Source organism: Elgaria multicarinata, chromosome 14 (genome assembly GCF_023053635.1).
Source record: "Elgaria multicarinata webbii isolate HBS135686 ecotype San Diego chromosome 14, rElgMul1.1.pri, whole genome shotgun sequence".
NCBI lineage: Eukaryota > Metazoa > Chordata > Lepidosauria > Squamata > Anguidae > Elgaria > Elgaria multicarinata.
In genome coordinates, this window is record NC_086184.1 from 26,204,427 (window position 1) to 26,229,500 (window position 25,074).

At 46.5% G+C, this 25,074-nt stretch overlaps 1 protein-coding gene across 2 annotated transcripts in view; it reads right to left on the reverse strand.

The window, feature by feature from the left end:
• Positions 1 to 25,074, reverse strand: part of ESRP2 (epithelial splicing regulatory protein 2) — a 74,600-nt gene that overhangs the window by 14,636 nt on the left and 34,890 nt on the right. For both annotated transcript variants that reach the window (XM_063141306.1, XM_063141305.1), the window contains exons 6-15: positions 23,538 to 23,636; positions 23,317 to 23,377; positions 21,545 to 21,655; positions 19,435 to 19,567; positions 18,428 to 18,470; positions 15,020 to 15,321; positions 9,506 to 9,727; positions 7,853 to 8,051; positions 4,584 to 4,809; positions 2,829 to 3,006 (exon numbers count right to left, since the gene is read on the reverse strand). In XM_063141306.1, the coding sequence (XP_062997376.1) occupies positions 2,829 to 3,006; positions 4,584 to 4,809; positions 7,853 to 8,051; positions 9,506 to 9,727; positions 15,020 to 15,321; positions 18,428 to 18,470; positions 19,435 to 19,567; positions 21,545 to 21,655; positions 23,317 to 23,377; positions 23,538 to 23,636 (1,574 nt within the window). The remainder of the gene's footprint in view (positions 1 to 2,828; positions 3,007 to 4,583; positions 4,810 to 7,852; positions 8,052 to 9,505; positions 9,728 to 15,019; positions 15,322 to 18,427; positions 18,471 to 19,434; positions 19,568 to 21,544; positions 21,656 to 23,316; positions 23,378 to 23,537; positions 23,637 to 25,074) is intronic.

Consider the following 25,074-nt stretch of genomic DNA (forward strand, 5'->3'; position numbering starts at 1 on the left):
AAGACGGTTCGGAGGAAGACTGAACAGAAAATAAATCTATGCATCAAATAACCTACTATTGCTCATTGACATGATTTTTATAGGGTTGCAATGCTTAATTGATTGAAATTTTGACGGACCAAAATTGAGTTAGGCAGGAAGATTCTGACATTTTAAAACTAATTTGTAATGTGAATCTTTATTTATTTATTTATTTTTAAAAAACCACCTTCATATAAAATCTTTGTTAAAGAAGTGCCATCCTAAAATGCATTCCCCTTTTGCTTTCAAGAAGCTTCTTGCTGCAAGGCATGCATGCATAATCCAGAAACAAAGAAAGAATATGCCGTCTTTTCCTTGGGGTGAGCAACTTGCAGCCCTCCAAATGTTTTGGCCTCCAACTCCCATGGACCCTCACTATTGACTGGTGATGCTGGTTAGGGCCAAAGACATCTGGAGTGCCACAAATTGCTCACCACTCCTTTAAAAGCGAGCTGACTGCCTTGTGCCTATTTATGTGTCCATCCGTGCTAGTTTACAAATTGGAATGGGAGAACCTTACATCGTCTGCTTGGAGGAAGAGCAGGATGCCAATATGAGGAGTAAATTAAATAATCGTTGGCAATAATAAACTATAAAATGATTCAGCTCCTATCACGAGGGCTCTGCTTCAGGCTTCCAGCCAGCAAGGCATTCCAATTTACCCCAACCCATACTCACACTTTGACTGGGTTCAGGCAACACAATGGCCAATGTTGGCTTAAATAGTCGACAGTTGGTTCTTTAGCCCCCCATGGGTTATTGCATTGTGTGGAGGGAGTTTTTTAACCAACGGTTGATTATTTGGCTGAAATAACCAGCGCTGTGCAGCATTGGCTATTTGAACCATTGTTGGTTATCATGTTGGGTTGAGGGCACCGTTGGTTGTTTCGTCAGCCACAGAGTTGCAAGACAAGACCGGTCAAAGCAGCGGCTGCTGCTCTAGTCCAGCTGGGGGAAAGTGGGCGAGGGATGAGCGAGTCAACTCAGCGTGCACTAATAGTCAATTCAACACTGATCCTAATCCACACCATGGTTGATTATTATCATGTTGTGTGGGGAGTACCCCCTAGATCAGCCTTCCTCAACCTGGGGTGCTCCAGATGTGTTGGACTACAACTCCCAGAATGCCCCAGCAGGGGCATTCTGGGAGATGCAGTCCAACACATCTGGAGCGCCCCAGGTTGAGGAAGGCTGCCCTAGAGAAACACCTACCGAGTTGATTATTACCCTACCATTGATTATTGTGTTGTCTGAACACAACCTTTATTAGGTTATTTGTTCTGGTTTTGTCTCCTTAGGTTCCTCCTATATTAAATACACACACAACTTCTGCAAAACTTAGGGTTCCCCCTCTACTTTCTTAGTGGTCCCATTTGATTCTGTGAACACTCACCACCCAAGTTCATTATTAGAGGAAGTAGCATTAATATTTATCATAGGACCAACCAACTCATGGCATCTGCAATTCTTTTTTGCAGGGCTTTTTTTAAAAACACACACACACACACACACACACACACACGGGAAACACCACCAGTTTGCAACAGCTTCCCCCAACCTGATACCCTCCAGATGTTTTGGCCTTCAATTCCCAACAGCCCCAGCTTGCATGACCAATGGTCAGGAATGCTGGGAGTTGTAGTCCAAAACATCTGGATGGCACCAGATTGGAGAAGGCTGGCTTACAATGGTCAGCATTTCATCTGAACGCCCCTCCATGCAGCGAGAGCTGTTAGCTTACCTGCCGAGGAAGCGTGAAAGCAAAGCTAAATGTGCCCCTTACACAGTAAAGAGAAGATCTCGCCACAAGAGGGCTCACTCAAAACAAATGCCCGGCGTTTGAATGCAGCCCTTTCAGGATACGCGCCAGGTGTTCTCTGCTACGTTCCTATGCTGGGATTGGGGCCCTTTCCACCACCACCCTTCACAGAGGGTATCAGAATCCTGTGAGTAGGAGGGGATGAAGCAGCAAACTGCCATCTTTTAGATAGTTTTAATGACATATTGTTGTCCTTATTGGCCTTCGGGGAGCCTTGTGTTGCTTAAAGTAAGCAACAAATAACATTTTATTTATTTAATGTTTATTATTATGTTTATATCCTGCCAATCTTCCCTCTTGCAAGGAACCCAAGGCAGATCATGTGGTCTTCCACCTCCTCTCCATTTTATCCTCACAACAACCCTGTGGGGTAGATTAGGCTGAGAGTCAGCCACTGGCCCAAAGTCACCCAGTGGGTTTCCATGGCCGAGTGGGGACTAGAACCCGGATCTCCTGAGTCCCAGTTCTGACACACTAACTACTGCACCAAACTGGCTCTCCAGTGGAATATCTTGCAAGAGGCCATGGCAGCCTTAGCAGGAGTACTTCAGGCTGCAACGACATTTTGTTGCAGGTTCCCACCTAACAGATATGAATTTTCCCCATCCTAAACCCAGGGCCGGCGCTACCATAGAGGCCACTCAGGCGGCCGCCTAGAGCGCCAAGGTAAGGGGGGCGCCGAACACCACACCTGGAAGCTGCTCTTACACATCGGTTCTGAGAGGGCGGCTTCTGGTCGCGCCATTCCGAAGCCGCCCGCCTGCCACAGCGTCCTGGCTTCGCTTCGGCTAGGCAGGTGAGATGGTGCCCCGCGCCCAGGTACGCTAGGGTGGGTGTGGGTGGGTGAAAGCAGCTCACTTGCCTAGGGCGCAAAATAGTCTGGCCCTGGCCCTGCCTAAACCACACAATGTGGGAAGTTCCAACGGCAGCTCTCTACAGAAGGGCGGCCCCTGTGACAGAAGTGCCGGGGGTGGGACCCAATACTAACCTGATATCCTTGGAAGAAGCTGAGGATTTCCTTCATTCCTGCATTATAGGGCAATCCCTGCATCCGGACAAGAGCACCGTGTTGGGGGAGCATCGGAGTGTGGGAGGCCGAGGCTGCTGCCGCAACCGCTGCTTGGGGAGCCGTGATGTATCCCACTGTGGTCGGGGACACGGGAGGGCTGAAAAGAGATGGCGGGGTGGGGTGGGGGAACAGTGTTGTAGATAGAGATGTACCAAGAGCAAGGAAAGGTGAAATCCTTATCAAACAAGAATACAACGCTCAACAAAAAGTTAAGGACATACAATGAAACCATAACGTTTAATATACAAAAATATAAAATAAAAATTAACCATGATATTGCATTAAAGGTGCCACAACATATTGCACAGACCAATGTGTAGCTAAAACCACGTGGAAAGCGGCCAAACGCGTTTCGACAAAGGGTCTTTGTCAGTGGCCAATAAGCCTTTCCAAACCGCCTAGGTCATTCTTCTAAAGACCATGACCTAGGCGGTTTGGAAAGGCTTACTGGCCACTGACGAAGACCCTTTGTCGAAACGCGTTTGGCCGCTTTCCACGTGGTTTTAGCTACACATTGGTCTGTGCAATATGTTGTGGCACCTTTAATGCAATATCATGGTTAATTTTCATTTTATATTTTTGTATATTAAACGTTATGGTTTCATTGTATATATATCCTTGACTTTTTGTTGAGCATTGTAGACAGAGATGTGACTAGATGGACCCTTGGTCTGATCCAGCAGGGCTCTTCTGATGTTCTTTTTCCTACTAGGTAAGAATGTCTTGTGAGCTAAATAAAGTCTCAACAGTTTTTCCTTCAGGCCAGATTTCCCTAAACTCCACTCTTAGATGGCAGCTGAACAGGGACTCACAGTGCCCATGGAGTGAGGATTTAGCATTCAATAATTCTCTTTGTTTCTCCTCCACAACTATAAGGATAAACCATGCAACGTAAGACAATGTGTGTTGTGTCTACATACGCGCACACACACACGCACACTTTCATATGCCCAAAGAATGGAGAGGCAGAAGAGTTCAGGGCTAAACTACATGCTCTGTATACCAGCCTGCAGAAAGTTCCAGGTTTAACCTCCAGAATCTCCAGTTAAGAAAAGGTGAATGGGAAGAACCTTCTCTGCCTGAGACCTTGGTGAACAGCTGCTAGTCAAAGTAGACAATATTGGGCTAGTCTTCCCCAATTTGGTGCTCTCGGGTCCAGCCTTCCAGCTGGGGATGATGGGGTTTGTAGTCAAACACTCCTGAAGAGCACCAGGTCAGCGAAAGCTGGGTTAGACAGCCGAATCGTCTGAATTATTTTCCTGTGATTTACGTTACATGATGATTTATCAAACCGCGTCTGCATCCGTGTGGCTTTACCAAGTGACAGAAGCAACCACCTTCAAGGGGTTCAAAATTCAAGTGATGACGGTGGAGCGGGGGAGAGAGAAATGGAGAGGAAGGGTCAAGCAAAAGCAAGGGACTGGTGCAATCAGCCCTGCGTACAGCTAGGAGAAGGTGATTAGAAATGATGCAGAGCTCAGAAGCTCGAACACCTTAAGAATACATTCCCAAAGCCATGAGGACTAGAACTTTTCCTTTGGGAAGTTGGCCAAGGTGCTGAAGATTCTACATGACTTTGCAAGGTTTTGTTCAAGGTGCTCGCCTTGGTGTAAAATTCTACCCACACAGAGAATTTACAAGCTCAGAAATCTTAGCATCAAAACCCAATGGTACCTGGGATAGTAAGCTGTGTAATTCATATATAGCTGTGCAGCCTGAGCTGGATAGTAAGTCATAGTAGGGCTGGCGGCCGCAGCAGCGGCGGCGGCGGCAGCAGCGGCTGAAGCTTGCTGGGTCCTAGTGGGAGGCAGGAGCGCTTGCGACTGATATATGGCCGCTTCTGCAGGGATCACCGCAGCTGCCGCTGTCTGGAAAGCAGCATAGGCCGGAGGCGAAAGACCTACGGCAAAATCAGAGGGTAAAACCACACAGCAAGTTAACTGGAGAGATTCAACCGGGGCGGTCATCGATTCCGATGCAGCAATGGCTACGAGTGAGGGAGCTCAAATTTAAGAGCTAAAATAGACAAGCGAAAGCCCACATGATCAGCATGTCCCAATTAATCCATTCGGACTCCTCATCCCAAAGCGTCACATTTTGGGGGGTGTGTGTGTTTCTGCTCAAAGTTCTCCTAATGTATTGACGAGGCAAGGTTCTGGCCCTCATTGTTTTAATTTTAAAATGGGCAAAGCCATTTCTTCTAATTTGTATCAGCAATTAGCAAGTGTGCATTAAACTACTTTACTGAAAGTCTAGTCTGCTCTTCTCGATGGATTGTTCTGCCTTTATGCTGCCTCTTATAGAGTGACTTACTTAGAAGTAAGTAGCATGGAATCCATTGGCACTTACTCCCAGGTAAGTGTGTATAGGATTACAGTCTTAGGGGATGTTCACACTAGATGCTAACCCACACTCAATGCTTGAGTGTGGGTTGTTGTAGAACCATGGGTTGTTTGTTGAACCGCGGGTTAGTGTGATGTTTGAATCTAGGACATTTTCCATAGTGTAACTTGTTAACTACCTTGAACAACACAGCAATAAACCTTGGGTTCTGAAGGTGGTTCGCTTGAGGAAAAATAAGCCACACTGCATGGTTAACAAACCCGCCCTGCAGAACATGTCCGGGGTTCAGACAATACGCGAATCCACCATTCAACAAACAACCCACAGTTCAACAATGACCCACAGTCCACCAGTAAGTGTGGGTTAGCATGTTATACGAACCCAGAGTTAGACAGGCCAGACTGGCATAGGCAGAACAGCTACTGTGGCACCAAAGCATTGATAGTATCGTCGTCTCTTTTATGTATTTATTATTTATTTAGAATATTTATATACCGCTCCCCATTGAAATTTTTCGGAGCAGTGTACAAGATAAAATGAAAATAAAAACAGTCTCTTTTATGGTTGTGTGAGTGCTGTTTCACCCTCAAATAACCCCCGATGTCTGGATTCACACAGCACGACAAACTACTGCAACCCCTGGTATGGGCTTACATACTCATAATGTGTCGCAATACTTCACTGGGAAATTAACCCAGGATGGGCTGTCATGTCATGCAAACTGGCTCAATGCTTCAGCTGCCCTTCTGCCACCCTCCCCCCCAAAATCATAAAATCACCCCACAAAAACCAAGCCACGGTTGTCACTGTTTGGTGCACAATGAAACCGGCTCTACTGTTTACAAGTGTTTGAAGACCATAAAAATCCATCAAGTTTCATCACTCGTTTTTGGTTGAATAGAACACTTGTCCCAATAGATGTCCTGTTTTCAACAACAAGCTCTCCCTGAGGACTAGCACCGCCCCACTGCTAAGATAACAAGAAATCTCTCAGGCATACTGGAATAGAATGGCTTCCCATTTTTTTAATTTTTTTTTTGAAAAAGAATGGTCTGCCAAAAGTGGAGTGTGCCTACGTACAGCAGTTACTGGGGAACATGGGTGGGAGGGTGCGTTTGCATTCACGGCCTGCTCGTGAGTTTCCCACGGGCACCTGGTTGGGCAGCGTGTGAACAAAACACTGGACTAGATGGACTCCTTTGACTGATCCAGCCTTTTTTTTCTTATATGCAAAGGTGTGTGTTTTGCCGCATCTCAACAGAAGGCAAGTGTGTAGTAACATGGGGGCAATCCCTGCCTACCAATGCTCTCTAGAGCAATAAACTTCCAGGGCTGCAAAGCCTTAAATCAGTTTAAACTGGTACATCACTCAGCTGAAATTGTACATTGCAATTCTATGCATGTTTACTCAAAAGCAAACCCTACCGTGTTGAATGGGTCCAAGAAACAGGACTGTAGCCTTGGGCTTTTGAGTAAACAGGCATAGGATTCCATCATTAGATGGTTGGATCAGCTCTGGACAGCTTTTAACGAGAGAGGGATCATTTTTAGCTGATTACACTTCTGTCCTTCCTTTCTCCCATGGCAGAACTCAAGGCAGAGTTCAGGGGGGTTCCACCCATGGATCCCAGTCTCTGATCCAGGCATTGATCAGACTCTGGCTTGCTTAGTATCTGCAAGGGTGTCGCATCAATCCGGCACCCCATTCTTGTATATTAGGGGAAGGGGATGTTATCACGGGTATTACGTTTCTCATGTGTCATTGCAATAGCTCAGCGTTTCCCAGCCTGGTGCCCTTCAGATTAACACATTTCCTATGTTAGATGGGGATGATGGAAGCTATACTTAGGCACCAGTTGGAGAAGGCTGTAAAAGGCAATGGAAAAGGAAACGTTAAAAATGTCTTTCCCTTATAACAACGACTGGGTTCACACGACATGATAACCCACACTCAACATTGGATATGCATTGGGCGTGGGTTGTTGTTGAACCATGGGTTGTTGAACTGTAGGGATTTTGTGTTCTCCAAACCCAGCCATGTTAACAAACCACGGTTTGTTAATCACAAACTGCTCATGAATAGAACCCATGGTTTGTTGTTGGGTTGGGAAATGTGGGTTGATAACAAGCCATGGTTTGTTATTGTGGCTGGTTTCAAACAATACAGCAACCCATGCTTCAACAACCCACAGTGCAATGACAACCCATACTCAATCTTTATCATCTTGTTTGAACCCAATCAATGAGTAACTGCTTGTTTCCATTTTTTAAAAAAGCTTTGTAACATTTCCTTTTTTAAAAAAGCCACCTATCTTGAGGTTCTGGTAATATATGTTTCATTTAATATAAAAATCAATGAGTGGTCAAAAGGCATGTGATTAATTAACCAACAGCATTTAAGTGGTGGGCAGCCCTAAGGAAAATGCTTTCAAATCACATCAAATTTTGGCCTCAGCTTCCAATCCCAGCCCATTCACAGAGGGATGATTTGAGATCACAGCGAAACCCAAGAAGAGAGGGTAGCACCACCGTAGCACGTCAGCACCTACCAGCGCATCAGCCGTTAGCAGCACAGAGCGAGCGGAGAACGGCAGACTTACATGGTAACTTACATGGTGGCGGAGACAAGCCACTACGGTTTAAAGTGCCACCCATTAAAACAAAATTCATCTCCTCTCCTGAACACTGGAACACCTCCACGTAACGGTCCTTCATCATCTTCTTGTGGCACTTCTGAGCCACCAGGAAAGCCCGGTCAGATGATTTCATCTGGATAAAAGCATCACCAGACGGCCGGCCCTGAAAAAGCAGAAACCAGACAATGACATGGTTCTCACATAAAGACAAACTATGGTTTAATTTAACCCATGGATTGTTGCATTACCCAGAGTTAACACATGATTTGGCTGCCAAAAAAATTGCAGGCTTTTTTTCCAATTCCTGGGTTGTTTGGTTCCTGTCCCTTTCACCCACTCCTCCCCCTATCCGTGCCTTAATAGTACTGTAGTACTGCCATGTTGTTAATGGTTGGTTGGTTTTTAATCCCTCTTCCTTTGTAGCCTGGTGAAATAACCCATGAACCACCCACAGTTCTGGGTTCGCACCTAAAGACAACCCATGGTTTAAACAACCCATAGTTAACTCATAGTTCTGGGTTTGCACCTAATGCCAATCCACAATTCAACAAACCATATTTACATAAACCATGGTTTTAGCATTATGTGTGAACCCAGCCTATGAGAGAAGAAACTTAGAGAAGTGCCTAAGAAATAACTTGTAGCGAAACAGGGGGATTTTTCCACTGTTGAGGTCAACTGTTCATGACTTTGTCATTGGCAAAGGAACACACACATGCTCTCTGGTGCGTTCAGCCATATTAAATAGGCACGAGGGAACCAGTCCTCTTTCAAGGGAGGGTGCACAGTTTGTGGCCCCTCCAGATATTTTGGCCTACAATTCCCATCAGCTCTAGCCAGCCTATCCAATGGGAAAGGATGCTAGGAGTTGTAGGCCAAAACATCTGGATGGCTATAGGTTGCCCACTCCTGCTTTAAAGTGATAAACCCTAGGCATGTCTCCCTCCTCACCCACTGAAACACCTTTTAAAAGGGAATTCTATTTTCACATCTACATGCATTTTTATTCTGGGGGAAAAAAAGAGATTTTAAATCCCTTATGTGCTTTAGAATCGGCTCTTTGGGAGAATCTGTTCTGGGGTTCAGTCAGAACTCTAAAAGAGCTATCCAAGGTCACACGTAGAGCTAGCCAAGGTTCTGACTGAAACCTGGAGCGGATCCATTGCCCCAGGGACATCAGAGCCACCAGCCTCCACTGCCCCAAACAATCAGTGGCCAGAGAAAAGGGGAGGAGCTTGGCCCTCTGGAGAACACTACGTGGGGGGGGATGACAGATTGGGGCCTCTGATTGGCCAGATTTGGACCCGGGTTCAAACTTCTATATCCCTAGCCTGGAGGATTCTATTTTGTGCTATTAGTATCCCTGCTTGAACTATTTCCAACTGCTTGCGCTGAATGGTGGATGGCAGCAGGGAGGGGGGAATTGGTGTTCAACCCAATGGGGCTGCCAGTTCAAGTTCCATAACCAAGGTTCTGTGGGTGGATTCTCCTCCTAAATGAGAAGTTTGGGAGCTGCAGGGCCTTTTCTCTGTTGGCCCAAGCCAGTTCCCCTGCTCCCCTGGGCCGCCTCCTGCTCTCTAACCCAAACCCTTACAGCATCATTTAGAATTCTCATACTTGCTGATTGAGGACCATGTGGACTCCGTGGGGTTTGATATCCGCCGTCGCGTCTCCCATGAACTCCAGGATGTCGTCGATCCCGGCGGTGTAAGGCAAGCCCCTGAGTCGGACGCAGTCACGCATGCTGCCAGCCGCAATGGTGTACTGGGGTGGTATGACGGGGATGATGGGTGTGGGGAGCGTGGAGATGAGAGGGGTGGACAGGTATCTGTTGAGGACCTGTTGGCAAAGACCGGGACGGGGGGAACAGCCACCCCCCAAGGATGAGACCAGAAGCATTTTCCATGATGGAATTATGTATTATTATATTATTATTATTTGCATTTTTATACCACCCAACAGCCATAGCTCCTGGAGAAGTTGAGACTACGGGCATGGCTAGATGGGGTGTAGCCCAGCCATCCCCAACCTTATCTCACCCACCTTCCTTCTCCCTCAACCATTAAAAATGCGAACCGGCCTACTGTATCTCTTGATATTTGGATGAGCATTTGAAAACCCAGGCTCTGTTCCCAGTTTTTGTTTTGCTTCTCTTAGGAGCCTTTCAATTTCCTACAAAGCTGCTGTTTCCCAGCCTGAGCCCTTGGGACATGATGGACTATAAATCAAAATTAAAATCAAGAAGTCAAAAGGGCAGCGTTGCTATATAAAGCAGCCCTCGGCTTGGGTAGGAGAAAGCAAAGTACGCTGAAGCCCAAAATGACAAGTTCACATTTTAAAGTTTAGGGTTAGGAAACGCAGTGGTTGCATTTGGGCAATAGTATTTTGGCTCTGTCTGAATGCTACCACTGTGTTTTCTGTAATCTAAACTTAATAAGCTGAGATATGAATGAGCTGTCGCCCGCTCATGCAGCCTTTTTGCTCCTCAAGCAATCAAACAGGGAAGTCTCCAATTAACGATAGTTTCCCATTTTGTATGAACCAGAAAAGTATAGTTCCCAGCTTCTGATCATGTCAGGATAGGAAACCGTGGTTTGAATTTGGGCTTAATACCCTGCCTGGTTCCAAACCTGGTAAACCTGGTTTATCAGTGCGACAAAACAGGAAACAATGATTGATCCTGGTTTGATTGCTTGCGCTATGAAAGGAGGAGCAGGGAGATGGAATCATGCATAGGCAAGGGGCGCATCTCAATGTATTAAGCCAAGATACGATCATCTACTGCTTCAAAATCGCAGTCCCAAGTATGCTCAAGTCTAAGTGGTACATGAGACAACACAGAGCGAAGCGTTTGAATACTGAACTAAAAAAATACAGCTCCTCCCCCTCTCGTCTGATCAGGCCTGGTGAAGGGAAACATTGCCCAGTAGGAATTCCTTGGTTTTCACGCTGTTTCACAGAGGGTTGTCATTCAAAAATGCTACTTCTTGGGACTCACCTGAAGCAAAATGAAAAAAAGAAAGCATTTGCGCACCTATTTGCATAAGAAGGAAAGATGAAGGCCTGCTTTCCAAGAGTGGAGCACAGGGCAAGAGTCCCATTCCAGTGGCTACATTAGAGTTTGGGCAACGAATAGCCCTAAGCACACAACTCCCACTGCACCAAAAACAAACAAACTCCTGGTTCTTTTTTATTTGTTTGGTTTTTAAAAGGGCATTAAAGCATTTCCAAACTGACACAGAGAATGCTAAGTGGAGAAATTTAAATTGGAAGTGTAGAACACAATTTAGAAAAACAAAACGAACGATGCTCTCAGCCTAGATGACACCATGCTGGGCCTTGCCTTTGGCAGGGCTAGGTGCCCATTTGCAACCACCTGTATGGAGAGAAGGGAGGATTTCGGCGGCCGGGGCTGGTGGTGCATGGCAGTATTAGACTGTGATGGGAGCAGGCAAAGCAACGTCGGACAAAAACTAAGGGCCAAGCTAGACACAACGCCATTCATGGCGCAAGCAATTGCATAAAGGTCTTTTTAAAAGCAAATGGCAGATGTGGGGGGACTCCTGATCTGGACTGGGTCTTTGGCTTGGAGGCAGGGTAGGGGGAGAGGGCCCATAACCATTTGCCTCTGCTGCAGCCCTCAATGAATTTGGGGAGCCCACAGCTGATATTTTCATTGGGGGGGGGAAGCTCCCATTAGCTCCCAACAGCAGGTACGGGGGGCGGGGCCTGACCTGGATCGTGACTGCAGTGAGTGGCAAAAGGGTTAAAGCTCCCTTACCCCACACCAGGACCCTGATCCAGACCAGGAGCTCTGAAGCTGCAATTTAGCGTTAAGAAGCCGTTCACACAGTTGCCTAGCTTGGCTTTAAGCCGGCAAAAAACAGCACACTTGGGGAGTCGCTCCAGAGAAAAGCAGAAAATGCAATGGGCTCTCAGCCATTTTCTCCCCAAAGACAAAGAAACTTAAGTTAGGCTGCTGAGTGACAGGCTGCAGTCAATGAGAGGGAGGAATTGTCCCACTCTCAAATGATTATCATCAGTCCGCTCCCAACAGAGGTCAGCACGCACTGCAATTACACCAGCAGCCAGGAGCGAGAACGAAGTGCACACAGCCACACACACTCCAGTTCCACTCTCCGGCCAACCAGAGCCACCGTTGACCTCCCTGCTTGGGTTCACAAGCTCTAAAAGGGGCCCGGATTAATTCAGGACATCCCATAGAACAGCCAACAACACGTCTCCCTCCTTGCCAGATGGGTGAATGCTGTCATTTCCTGCATACCATGGTGCCAGTTAAATATTGCAGAGAGCCGCTCCTGAAACACATACCCCACGCTCTGTTCATCTGGCTTTGTTTAAATAAAAATGCTTTGAGGTCATCAAGAAAAGTTCCTGTGAAATGTCACTGCTGCTTGCAAATAAGTGCATGCCCCTACCTTTCCCATGTGTGGAAAGATACCCCCCATCTGGCAAAAGATCATAAACTCAGGGGAATCTCTCCCTCTACACACACAACACAACACAACACAACACAACACACACACAGCCTTCCAATTCTCAATGGTTAAATTTTGAGTTGCTCCCGCTTGGGTCTCTCCCAACAGACAGAAACCAGACAGAAGTAATTGGAGACAGGCTGCCTGTTGGGGCCCATTGTTAAAAAAAAAAGCCCTGATTATGGAGAAGGAGGGGGAGGCAATTAGGCTGGCTGCCGCCCGGGTAACGTTCTTGATTCGGTCAGCAGCTCTCTGGCCTAGAAAGCTTCCGTCACCAGGAGCCGGGGAGGCTTTGAAAGGTGCCACAGGACTCTCCGCTGCTATCCCTGCAGCAGCCTAACGTAGTGACTCTGCTGGGGTTCAGGCCAGGTCGTTCCCTGCTCGGAAATGTCCAGCCTGTTGCTAAAGGGCTGCAAAGCAGGGCGGCCGCTTTGCTGGGCTCAGCGCCTGGGTGGATTTGCATTCAGCCATTCATAATGAAAGACGGAGAAGGACATGATTTCCTGAGCTCTTGGGAAGAATCGCGAAAGGGAAGTACGAGAGCGGGATGGGGCGTGTGTGTCTCATTAGCAGAGTACTGTGCATCAAGGTAATCTCAGGTACCATCCCTGTTTTTCCCAGTTAAGAGGACCCCAGATAGCAGGCCTAGGAAAGCGTATCTGCTTGGACCCCTACAGTTGTTCAGAGGACATCAGCCTCTCCCAGCCTGCTGCCTCCCAGATGTGTTCGGCTACAACTCCTCAGACAGTCCATGGCGTTTCCTTTCCCCTCTTGGCGTGTGCTGGTTTTGAGCCACCTAATTAGCCTAGCCACCCTGTCCAGCCATGGGTTGTCATTAGGGATGTGCTCCGCTTCTAATCGGACCGGAGAAGCAGGAGCGGAGCGGGGGGCTTCGCCTGCCCTTAAGGCGGAGGCGAAGAGGATTGGGGGGCCGGCGGAACGTGGCGGAGAGGATCGAGGTGAAGGCGGATCCTTCGCCTCGATCCGGAGCTCCGCCGGAAAGGTAAGTGGGGTTTACCGGTCGCTGTCACCCATGTGGTGACAGCAGCAGGGCCCGGTAACGCCCCCCCGCCCTCCTCTCCCTTACCTGCCTCCATCCGCGGTCCGTCAGCGTCTCCAATTGAGCCCGTGGTTCCAGCAGGAAGTCTGGGCCGCACTTGCGGCCCAGACTTCCTGGTGGAACCACGGGCTCAATTGAAGACGGTGACGGACCGCGGACGGAGGCAGGTAAGGCCCCCCTCCTCCTTACCGGGCTCTGCCGCCGTCGCCGCATGGGCGGCGATGGCGGCAGGGCCCGGTAACCCCCCTATGGGGGGGGGACCGGAGCTCCGATCCGGATCCGGAGCTCCGAGCGGAGCGGAGTGGGCACAGGCGGAGTGGGCCAATCCGAAAATGGCGGATCTTAAAGTGAAGCGGAGTGGGGGGTCCGTGCACACCCCTAGTTGTCATGATGTCCGAACTCAGTGAGGATGGGTGTCTGGGGCAGTTTACAAATCACCCAGCAACCCTAGAACAAGCCATGGATTTCAAGCTGGTTTGTAAACCATCCCACAAGAAGCAAAATGGGTTTAAGAGAGTTTACAGGTAAAGGTTATTTTATAGAGCTACCATAAAATAAACTTCAGATAAGACTTTTATTAATAATTGTTGTAAACCATCCCAGCCATGCCCCCTCTCTGAGTTCAGACGTCATGATAACCTATGTCTGGGGAGGGTAACTATGTTAATTTGTTGGCTTATTTCTGGCAGGCATAAGGAGGGAACATAAGCTACGATGGCTTATTTTCCCTGCGTGATCATGAAACTTGGTTAAAGTCTGACCAATGGCCCATTGTTCTAAAAATGGGGGCATTCAGGCAACCCGCTAGCCCACACTAGGTGGCTGAGTTTGAGTTGAACCATGGGTTAGCGTGTTGTCAGTCTGTCAGCAGGGTGGCCTGCTAACTACAGAGTGTGGCTTGTTAACCACCCTGAACATCCCAATAACAAGCCATGGGTTCTTGTGGCTTGATTGAGAAAATAAGCCAGACTGCATGGTTAACAGGCTGCTCTGTAGACATTCAGACAACACACTAACCCACAGTTCAATGAACAACCTACGCTCCACCATGGAGTGCGGGTTCATGTGTTGTCTGAACAGCCCCACTGTCTACTCTGACATTGCTGGGGTGAAAACAGAATCTATTCACAGGCCCTGATGGCTTCAGCAGTCAAGAACCAACCGTGCTCTTAATATAAGAAACTCAGATCTCAGCACACTCATTGGCATTGATTCACGTGACCCAATTGAACAACAAAGCTTATGGCAGAAACGTCATATACCAGTTTTGCCAGTCGACTTGAAAACGGACACTAAGGGGGTAGCTGCAAACCAAGGGTTGGATAAACAGTAGCAGGAATTGAGTCTCTTACCCTATTGTCAAGGGTGGGCAGTTTGTGGTGCTGTAGATGTCTTGTTCTACAAGTCCCATTGAGCTTCACTATTGGCTCTGCTGGATCGGATTGCTGGGAATTGTAGGCAAAAACATCTGGAGGGCCACGAATTGCCCACCCCTAATATGCCACACCGGCGAAGCACAAGGAATGCTAAAAACAGAGAGAGACAATGACCAGAATAGAGAACTGCTCCAACCTGCTGGACTTCTGCTGCTGTGCTTCTGAAGAGCTCAATGTAACGCTTCCCAAGGATCTCCTTGTGTTTCTTAAGTGCATTCTGTGCATACTCTTCACAGGCAAACAAGACAAAAGCATCTCCTGTAGGCCGTCCATCTGGATACTTGACAAAGAGGAGTCCCTCCTTCCCTCCTGTGACTGGACACTCGGCTCCCAGAAAGCCCAGGACATCCTCCGGAGTGGCTGTGAACGGCAGGCCCCTCATCCGGATGATGACTTGGTTCTCCTTGGAGAGGAACTGGGCTACTTCATTTGAGGTGCCTAGAAGAAAATGGATGACAACCGTTTGCCTCTATATAACAACACTGAGCCTTACCCAACTTTCAAACTCAGCCTTCTCCAACCTAGTACCTTCCAGATGTTTTGGACTTCAACTCCCAGCAGCCCCAGCCAGCCAGGCTGATGGCCAGGAATTCTGGGAGTTGTAATCTAAAACATCTGGAGGTTACAAAGTTGGGGAAGGCTATTCTAACTGGTCAACCCCTCCCCCACTTAATCCAACTGCTTGATTAAATGTTGCAGCGCTATCAAATGGTATCTACTCTTCTGCAGCATCTGTTAAGTAGTGTCAAACGTTCAGTCTCCCTACACGCTATTAATAACAGTCTCCAGCCAGGTGCCCTCCAGATGTGTTGGATGGCAACTCCCATCATTCCCAGGGGATGATGGGAGTAGTTGTAGTCCAACACATCTGGAGAGCACCAGGCTGGGACATACTGAAGCGTAAACTGTATCAGAGTAGGAGCGTTCTTCTTTGGCTCTTTATTGGGGCTTGTTCAGATGACACGATAAGCCATGGTTTGCCTGCTAACCCTTTTTGCAGCAAACGGTTAGTGTACGTGTTTAAACCATGGTTATACAGCAACCATGGTTCGGAATGGTTCATGTGACATGTTAAGCCATGGTTTACATCAGTGGTTCCCAAAGTGGGTGGTACTGCCCCCTTGGGGGTGGTGGGATTGCATAGGGGGGCATTAAGAGGCAAGGGGGCAGCAAGGGGGGCGCTAAGAGGCAAAGGGGCGGCAGGGGGGCACTCAAGGTGGTCTTTTCCGTACCAGGAGTTTTGGTTTCAGAAGGAAATTTCTGATCGCTACCCTGCACTATGGAGAGTGGTTCAGAAGCTCCTGGTTGCATTTCCAACATCATATTTGGTGGGATGTGGTTTTAGTGTGGTCTGCCTACTTCTCTCCAAGCAAAGAAATCAACTCCAGATTTCTAAACGTGGTGATTTAAGACTCATGTTAAGTGACTTTAAACCAGACATTGGGAAACTGGTATCACTTCATCAATCCATCACATTAAGAATTTACAGAATAGTGAGGTACTCTACCCTAGTTACTAAATGTGATATCTAATATTCTTGCTAAATGACTATCAGACTTTGAAAAGATGCTATCACTGGATCAAGTTCATCAATTATGTTGAATTGAACAAACTAAAAAAATGTAATTGGGTTTTGAATAAATATTCAATTAATTGTTACTGTTTTGAATTTTATTGTTATTATCTTCCTTAGTGGGTCGTTGAAAACCGCTATTCTGAATAATTATTTTTACAGTGTAGGGTAGGGGGCACTGGGCATAAGTTTGTGGAACCAGGGGGGCGGTTACCTGAAAAAGTTTGGGAACCGCTGGTTTACATGATGCATTAAGCCATAATGTTTAACTCAAAATGCTTAACCACTCTGTGGCTCAGGGTGTTGTCTGAACAGGGTCAGTATTATACCCCATGAGTAGCAACCTCCATTCTCTTATGCAGCCAAACTGACAGCAACAGGAGAGAATCAGCAGGCTTTGGGGTAGCCCAACATTTGAAGAAGTACAAAAGATATTTAGGTTTGGTTTGTTTGTTTTTTAAAAAAAACACCTTAAGGGGCAGAGGGAGGCCTAAAGCAGCCCAGCAGGCCCTGCGCATGCCCTGTGGCACAGATTGCTGGCTGACTATTGGGGCAGGGGAGGAACAGTAAACTGGAGAAGGAGGGCAGAAGAGAGCAGTAGAAACCTGAAGAGAATCACGTCACACTGCAACATTTTCTTGTTGGGTCCCACTTGATATTATTTATTAGAGGTCTTTTCATACTGCCCTTCAAACCATATTCCCAAGGTGGCTTACACAAGAGAACCAGACAATTAAATTGGAGATGCCAGAAAAATGTAACAAACTCAAAGCAGTGTTGGATGCCACATCTGTACCATTGATGTAATTGAGAAAAGGAGACCATATTTCATTGAATGGGTCATAGCTAAGTTGGCCCGACGAGACTCTGCGGTGGTAGGTTAATTTTTCAGAGCAGGCTATACCCCACACTTTCCCTTTCCATCCAGTGAGTGTAGGGCCCTTCGGATCCTTCCAGTGTTCGGCGATTTCTAAACGAGCTGCCATAAGGAGGATAAATACCAATTCTTTATGGGTAAGGGAGGGGTTTAGAGCGTTGGGCAGGGACAGCAGGGCCAGGCTTGGTTCTGGGAAGATTATCTGATCAGTGGCCTTAGAAATTATATTGAAGATAGTTTCCCAGAACTGCTTCAGGGCCTTACACACCCACCACATATCCAACTCTGGTTTAACAAATCTTCCTCTGACTACAGTAAATTGAAGGAAATAAGCTCGGTTCGGCAACTACAGAAATCGTGTTTGTGTATTTATTAGAAACGCTGTCTGACTTGTAAGTTTATATATATATATTTAACTTTTTAAAAAACTGCTTTGTTAAATGGAGTTTAATAAATAAAATTAATTTAAAAAAAAACAACAAAAACTCAAAGCAGTCTAAAACAGCCTGCCAGATTAAAGCTGAATGCCAAATGTTTTGGAAAATAAGATTTCTTGGCTTGGTGTTAAAAGGACGATAAGGTAGGTGGCCAAGTCTCCCTCTCTGGGGAGTCACCACTGAGAAGACCCTCTCTCAAGAAGCAGCTGCCCTGCCATTTGTGAAGTCCCTCTACCAAATATCATAACATCAGGAGGTGTATATGGAGGGAAGTGGTGCTAAGGCAAGAAGTTCTTCAAAGGTCAAAACCGCCACTTTTAAACTGAGCAACTGGCATGGCACAAGCAATATATCACCATCATGACCAGTCCCAGTTAGTAAACTCACAGCTGCATTCTGAACTAAATGCAGTCTTCAATGGCAGCCCCACGTAGAGCACATTACAGTAGTCTAACCTAGGAGCTATCAGAGCATGGACAGTATACTGTAAAAGCACCAAGCATATTGATGGTGTAGTAATAATACAGTAGGATACCACTTGCACTTACGGATTTAAGTTTTTAAATAATTTTCTTAACGGCTATTTTGGTCACCCAAATTTCCAGTAGCAAACTCGCAATTAAAAGCTTTGTAGATTTACTCTCAATTTCTCCTCACCTCCAGCAATCTTCAGAAACTCCTCCCCCGTTGCTTTGTAAACCTGAAATAAAATAAGGCAAAAATCCTTACACTATTAGTGCGGGAGTTGATGCTGTTAAATCTGAATAAAAACATTAGGAGGGCACCCTTTCTTGAGCATTTTTTTTTGGTTTGTTTTTGCTTTTGGAGATGGGTTTTTTGAACCGTCCTACCTGGGCAAAACACACTTTACTGAACTGATATTGGAATCAAATTACTTCCAAATTAAGTAATAGTTTTTGAAAACAAAGACCGACCAACCAAATATTGTTCTGACAATAATCTGACAACGGTTTCAATTTAATGAAAAACTATGAAATTGTTTTAAGGATTTATTTACTTACTCATTAATATTTAAATCCCACCTTTCCGTGTACAGGCCAAGGGGGCTAGCTATTTTGATTCCAAGCCCTCCAGCAGAGATGTGGGACAGTAAAGAGGTCTGCCCTTCAATCCACAAACCTTTATTCAGTAAATAGACACCTCTTCACACCTGATGCTAGGACCTATCCTCTAAGTTTAAGTAGCCTAAACAAGCAAGGCAGTTGCCTCTCAACGAAATGGACAGTTTCCTGCAGTGCCCAACAGGCTTTAACCAAACCCCTCCCTCAGGGCAAGTCTTCAAGTTGTAAGCTCTGGCAAGTGGCTAACCTAGCGGTCTACCTCCCACCTCCTGTCAACTCCACCTGCTTGACTCTATCACAAACTCTGGGATCTGTCAATTCTGGTGTTCCCCCTCCCTCCCACAAAGACTTGAGTTCCCAGAGGTGGGGAGGATGATCTCTGAGCCTGGGCTTCCTGTCCAATAAGCTCCTGGGAAGATTCCTTCTTGACTCCTGGAGTCTTGGAGAATTTCCGCCCCTGCTTCCTGTCTTGGCTCGTCTACGTCTTCAGGCTGTACGTCCAATTCGGAGTGCTCACCAGGAAGACAGATCCTGACACCAACAATATCTGATAAGATTCTCACCTGTGCCCATCCAACATACCTCAATGTACCTGCTCCCCATATGGTGTTTGTGTCGCTCCAGGGCCAGGTCCCTCTGTTCAGAGTTGACAAATCGCACGAGGGCCTCTCCGTTCCGCCTTCCTTGGGCATTCAGACACAGGGCCACGCCACCTCTAGAGGGAAGAGAAAAAAAGACACACCATGAAGATTAAGAAGAAGGGATCATTCCTCGTACCCCTGCTGCAAAGACTCTTAAGTCTTCAGGTGGGGGTGGGGAACAAGTATAGAGGCAAGACTTATTTAAAGTAAAACTTAAGAATTGAGCTGACAACTAAGGCTGCAATCTGAAGGATGTTTATGAGGAAGTTCAGTGTTGCCAAATACCCTTGCTTCTCCCTTTATTTATTTAAAACACCATAAAAAAGGCTCCCACCAGAGCTTACAAAGATTAAGAATAGGACAGTCGCTGTCCTCAGACTTACAGCTGAAATGATATGGCAAAAAAGGAAGAAAGGATGGGGAGGGAAGAGGAAAATGTGCAGACACAGGCACCAATTCTTCAAGTTGTACAGTAGGATTTATGACAACCGGCTAGAATGGAAACAGTTCAGGTAGCGGAGCTGCCAAATGGAGCTGGTCCCTCAGCAGAGTTGGTGGCGAGGTCTCTGGTTCCCCATCTTTCCTTCTACTGCACCAAGGTGGACAGCTGCTACTAAACCTTCCTCCTGCTGCTGCAGTTCACTTTGCCCACTGCCATAGGAAGCTGCCTTATACCGAGTCAGACCCTTGGTCCATCTAGACCAGTATTCTAGACACTGACTGGCAGCAACAGCTCTCTGGGGTTTCAGGCAGAATTCTGCCCTAGACCTACTAGAAGAAACTGGGGTCTGAACTTGTTACTTTCTGCATGGTGCTGAGCTATAGCCCTCTCTGCGATAGTTAGGTCTTCCAGATATGGTAGCAAATGTGCTTCTTGGCTGTGACGGTCTTCCCGAAATTAAGAAAGCCATAAAGACTGAACTCTTCTGGCAGGCCTACCCAGTTGGATTTTAAGATGCCTTTTGATAATGTATTAGTTTTATATGTTTTTAACCAGTTTTATGTATTTTATGGTGTTTTGTATTTGGGATCCAGAGGGAGAGGTGGGTAATAAATAAATAAATAATAATAATAATTGCTGCTGCCGCAGGTGGGACTCCCATCCATGAAAGCTCCTTGATACCTACATATGTACAGGAAAGCAATAAAATCCCCACGCATGGAAAACTGGCAAGTCAAAGAGAAGGGCTGCAACCTAGAATTCTCCCTAACACTGCCAGTTTTCTATGTGCGGGGAATTTGTGCACATTGAGCTTTCAGTCCTGCGAATCCCTTCAACTTGCAATCTGAAATGATCCAATCTGGAAACCGGCCTCCCCTCCCCTTGGCTGCTGCTTGTGGGAATGGGGCCTCAAGGCAGGGGCTTGCCTTCCTAGCTTATGTTATTGCCATGTGCATTAAAAGCGCTGTACTCCCATCCCTTAAAAAGAAGAAATGGTTACGCAAGGACAGAGTGACGGGGACCACAGCTTTGGAAAGTTGTTGAACTAAATTGCCCCAGTGCAGCCCATTCTGGTCTCTAAGACCTGAGTAGCAGCTTTTCCTTTCCTTTTATTTTATTTATTTTATTTATTACATTTTTATACCACCCAATAGCCGGAGTTCTCTGGGTGGTTCACAAAAACCTTCTTCTCTCCAACCTAAGGGGCTAGAAACTTGCTCTTTTAAAAAACAAAGCAATGAGCCTCTCAGCGGTCTGCTTTATGTACTGACCTAGGGTGCCCAAGTGTCCTTTTTTACAGAGGCCAGTCCTCTACTCCTCTACTTGCTGGAGGACTGGCAAATATCCTGAAGTCGTCCTCTATCTGAAGGGCTGCCCAGTATTTATATGAAGATAAAGAACCACCAGAAGAGAGAGCTGGGCCTTGAATTTGACACTGACAGCACAAGTCGCTAGCATAAAAGGCCTCTTTTTCTACCTCTCATCCAGAATCCATTAAAAATGGTGATCAGCAAGGGAAGCCCATAAAATCATGCACAACAATTTGTAGCAAAGGAAAAGTGAAATGACACTGGAAGGAGGAATTACACCGCGGATCTAGCCCTCTTACTTGGCAATATTAAGGCCTTTGAAAAACCGGGCAATGTCCTGATCGGAAGACTGCCAAGGGAGTCCTCTTGCACGTATTACGGTTTCGCTGTCTACTGCTTCCGATTTACTACTGTGAAAAGAAAAAGTTAAGGAAAGACACATCAAATCACCTACCGATCCAAGGACTCCATAATTTTTATTCCTAATTACACTGCAAGTATCTATTCAATATGTCACTATATCCAGTACTGGGAGTATTTTCTCTTTGACTCCTCTTTTGGATAAAAATAAGATCAATTCTATTTGGCCATTCTTAGGCATCCCACTCCAGACATTTGAGATGAACATCCATACCCTTAGGAACCAAGACCAGGATCCAAAGGACTGCACAATAGCTTTGATGCCATCAGTGGTATGCTTTTACTTTTGAACCCAGAGTCCAGCCCCAGGTCACACAGCAAGCTGCTTTTGAAATGGTGGTGATGGTGGGATATTCAAAAGCAGCTTGTATGGAGGGAGTCTGGTGCTCAAAGAGGGGTGGGTGGACAAGGGTTAGAACGAGGCACTGACGGACCTCAGGCTCACCGGGCAGCTTTTTGCCAAGGCCCAAGTAAAAATGTGAAGGCCCTGCCACTGCAAATGGGATAAAATGTCAGCAAGCTTGCTGGATTATTATTATTATTATTATTATTATTATTATTATTATTATTATTATTTATTTATTTATATAGCACCATCAGTATACATGGTGCTGTACAGAGTAAAACAATAAAATAGCAAAACCCTGCCGCATAGGCTTACATTCTAATAGAATCATAATAAAACAATAAGAAGGGGAAAAGAATGCACCAAACAGGCACAGGGTAGAGTAAAACTAACAGTATAAAAGATCAAAATCAAGTTCTAAAAGCTTTAGAAAAAAAGAGACGTTTTTAGCTGAGCTTTAAAAACTGTGATTGAACTTGTGGTTCACAAAAGTTCTGGAAGAGTGTTCCAGGCATAAGTGGCAGCGGAAGAAAATGGATGAAGCCGAGCAAGGGAAGTAGAGACCCCTGGGCAGGTAAGAAACATGGCATCAGAGGAGCGAAGAGCATGAGTGGGGCAATAGTGTGAGATGAGAGAGCAAAGGGCCATTGAGTCTTGCATTCTGTTTCTCACAGTGGCCAACTAGATGCCCAGGGGAAGACCACAAGCAGGGCATAAGGGCAATAGCATCCCATGCAGCCTCTGACCCTGGGAGACAGCACACAGCCATCATGAACCAGTAGCCCCTGGTAGACGTCTCCTCTGGGAATTGGCACAATCCCCATTGAAAGTCCTCTAAGCCAGTGGCCACGAGTACACCATGTAGCTACTGATTCCTCAAGGGTGCAAATGTGTGTATAGGCAGAAAAAAAAGTCCTACAACTCCCAACAACCCCCTGATGACTAGCAAATTAATGATGGCATGCCATTTGTGGACCACAGTCCACTTCTTCAGATGCGGGAAGTGTTATATATAAACACCTGACTTCCCACGTCTGATGAAATGCACTCAAGTCTAGTCCACAAGTGTTTATGCGACAAGCTTTAAGGTGCCACAAGACTCTTAGAACACAATCCCATGCATGTTTAGAGGGAGAAAAAATCCCACAATTCCCAGCATGTAACAGACACATCCTAACTTCCCTCCAATCAAAAGGACTTGAAATAAAATGAAAACTCTCCTCTCGGGCCAAACAATCACCTGGGGGAGGAAGAGGCAGGCAGCCCATCATTTTTTCGATACTGGCCTATGAACAAACCACTTACCAGGGCCCAGTTTCGTATTTGTATTTCACGGTTTCCGGGGAAGTAAACCTGTGATCTGTAACTGATAAAAACACAGAGAAGTTAAAAATCTAAATGCACACAGAAGACAGGAGCAACAGACGAAAGTGCCATTTCTTGGCTAAGGCAGGAACTACATTTTTCACCAGGGTGGGGTGGGGTGGGTAGAATGCCCCAGGCCCAGCAAAAGTATCTTCACTTACTGCATGAATCTGGAAGCATGCTGAGAATAATGGCCACCATGGCCTTCACTTGCCACACTCCAAAATCTTCCTCTGTTTCATCTATCCCATAGCCTATATCTGGATGGCAGGTTCAAGAAAACAGGACGAATAATGATTTCACAAATAATGGGGACCCACTACAGGCATCACCATCTGGTTAATACTCATGAACTTGGGAGTGGGGCTTGTAGGCCATCTAATCTAAGCCCCCTGCTCAATGTAGGAAATCCCGAGCTAGGCCTTTTCTCCTGCTTGAAATCTCTGGCAAAAGGACTATTTGTTTGTTGGCTGACGCTGTCAAGAGCTTCATCAAATAAAAAGCAAAAAGCAAAAGATCCTACCACAATAGATCTACACAATAGATCTGAGCAGGGGGTTGGACTCGATGGCCTTGTAGGCCCCCTTCCAATTCTGCTATTCTATGATTCTACACATACATGCTCAAAGACATGAGCAGCATGGTTACCACCATGGCCAGCTCCAGGTTTTGGAGGGGCTCTTGGGTAACATACCCTCAATGGGTGCCCACTTCCCTACTTTCTCACCACCATTCTCACCAGTGTCTAGTGTTCCTCCTTGTCCTGCTCTTTCACATCACTGCTGCCACTTGTTTGCCTGTTAGGGAGAGAACCAGTGAACAAGTAGGCAGTCAGATCTACTGCTGCTCTTTTGCACCACCATCACCGTCCTGGCCAGAGCAAGTGGCAGGTGGACAAGCAGGTTGCAAGGGTGACAAGGAGGAACAAGCCCAGGCGGCTCTTGTCAGTGGGTCCCTGCTGGGGTGTGGACCCCTGGGAGGAGCCCAACCATGTCCAACCTATAGTGGAGTCTACAGAAGGGACCCATGACATTTGCAAAGGTCTAGTCCAGCCTTCCTCAACCTGGGGCGCAACACATCTGGAGCGCCCCCGGTTGAGGAAGGCTGGTCTAGTCCCATGGATTGCTGGTACTTCACAGTAGTGATGGGAAGGCCAGACAGTCTAAAAGTGGGGGAAGTGATTTGAATACACATGTGCTGCATTGCCAAGGCATTCATTTTTGGGGGCCCATCTTCTTGACTCGCCCATTCATGTCTCCTTCTGCAAACTCACTGACTAGTCTTGGACAAGCTGCTCTCTCTCAACTAACCACAGGATATCCCGTGAGGATAACTGAGAGCTTGTTTAGGTGAAGCATGCCCAGCAATGCAACATTGAGTTGACACATATGGTAAGTGCCTGATAAATACTATGGCCCCACATGAAGCCTCCAACATTCAGATTTTGGCCTGAGTCATGTATGAAGTTGCCTTCACCCTACTATGGACAAGAGTCTGCTTGGCAATATTATGCTGTGGATTAGAAAAGAACATCTCGTCTTGTTCTGGGATGAATTTTATATTTTGTAGGACAGAGATGGCCCATGACTGTATTCTCTAGGTTTTTTATTCTCTGAGCAGTGATCTGGTAGCCAAAATGGTATTTTGCTATGTAACATGACCAATAGACAGACTCTCCTATGCACTGGGGCCGTTCAC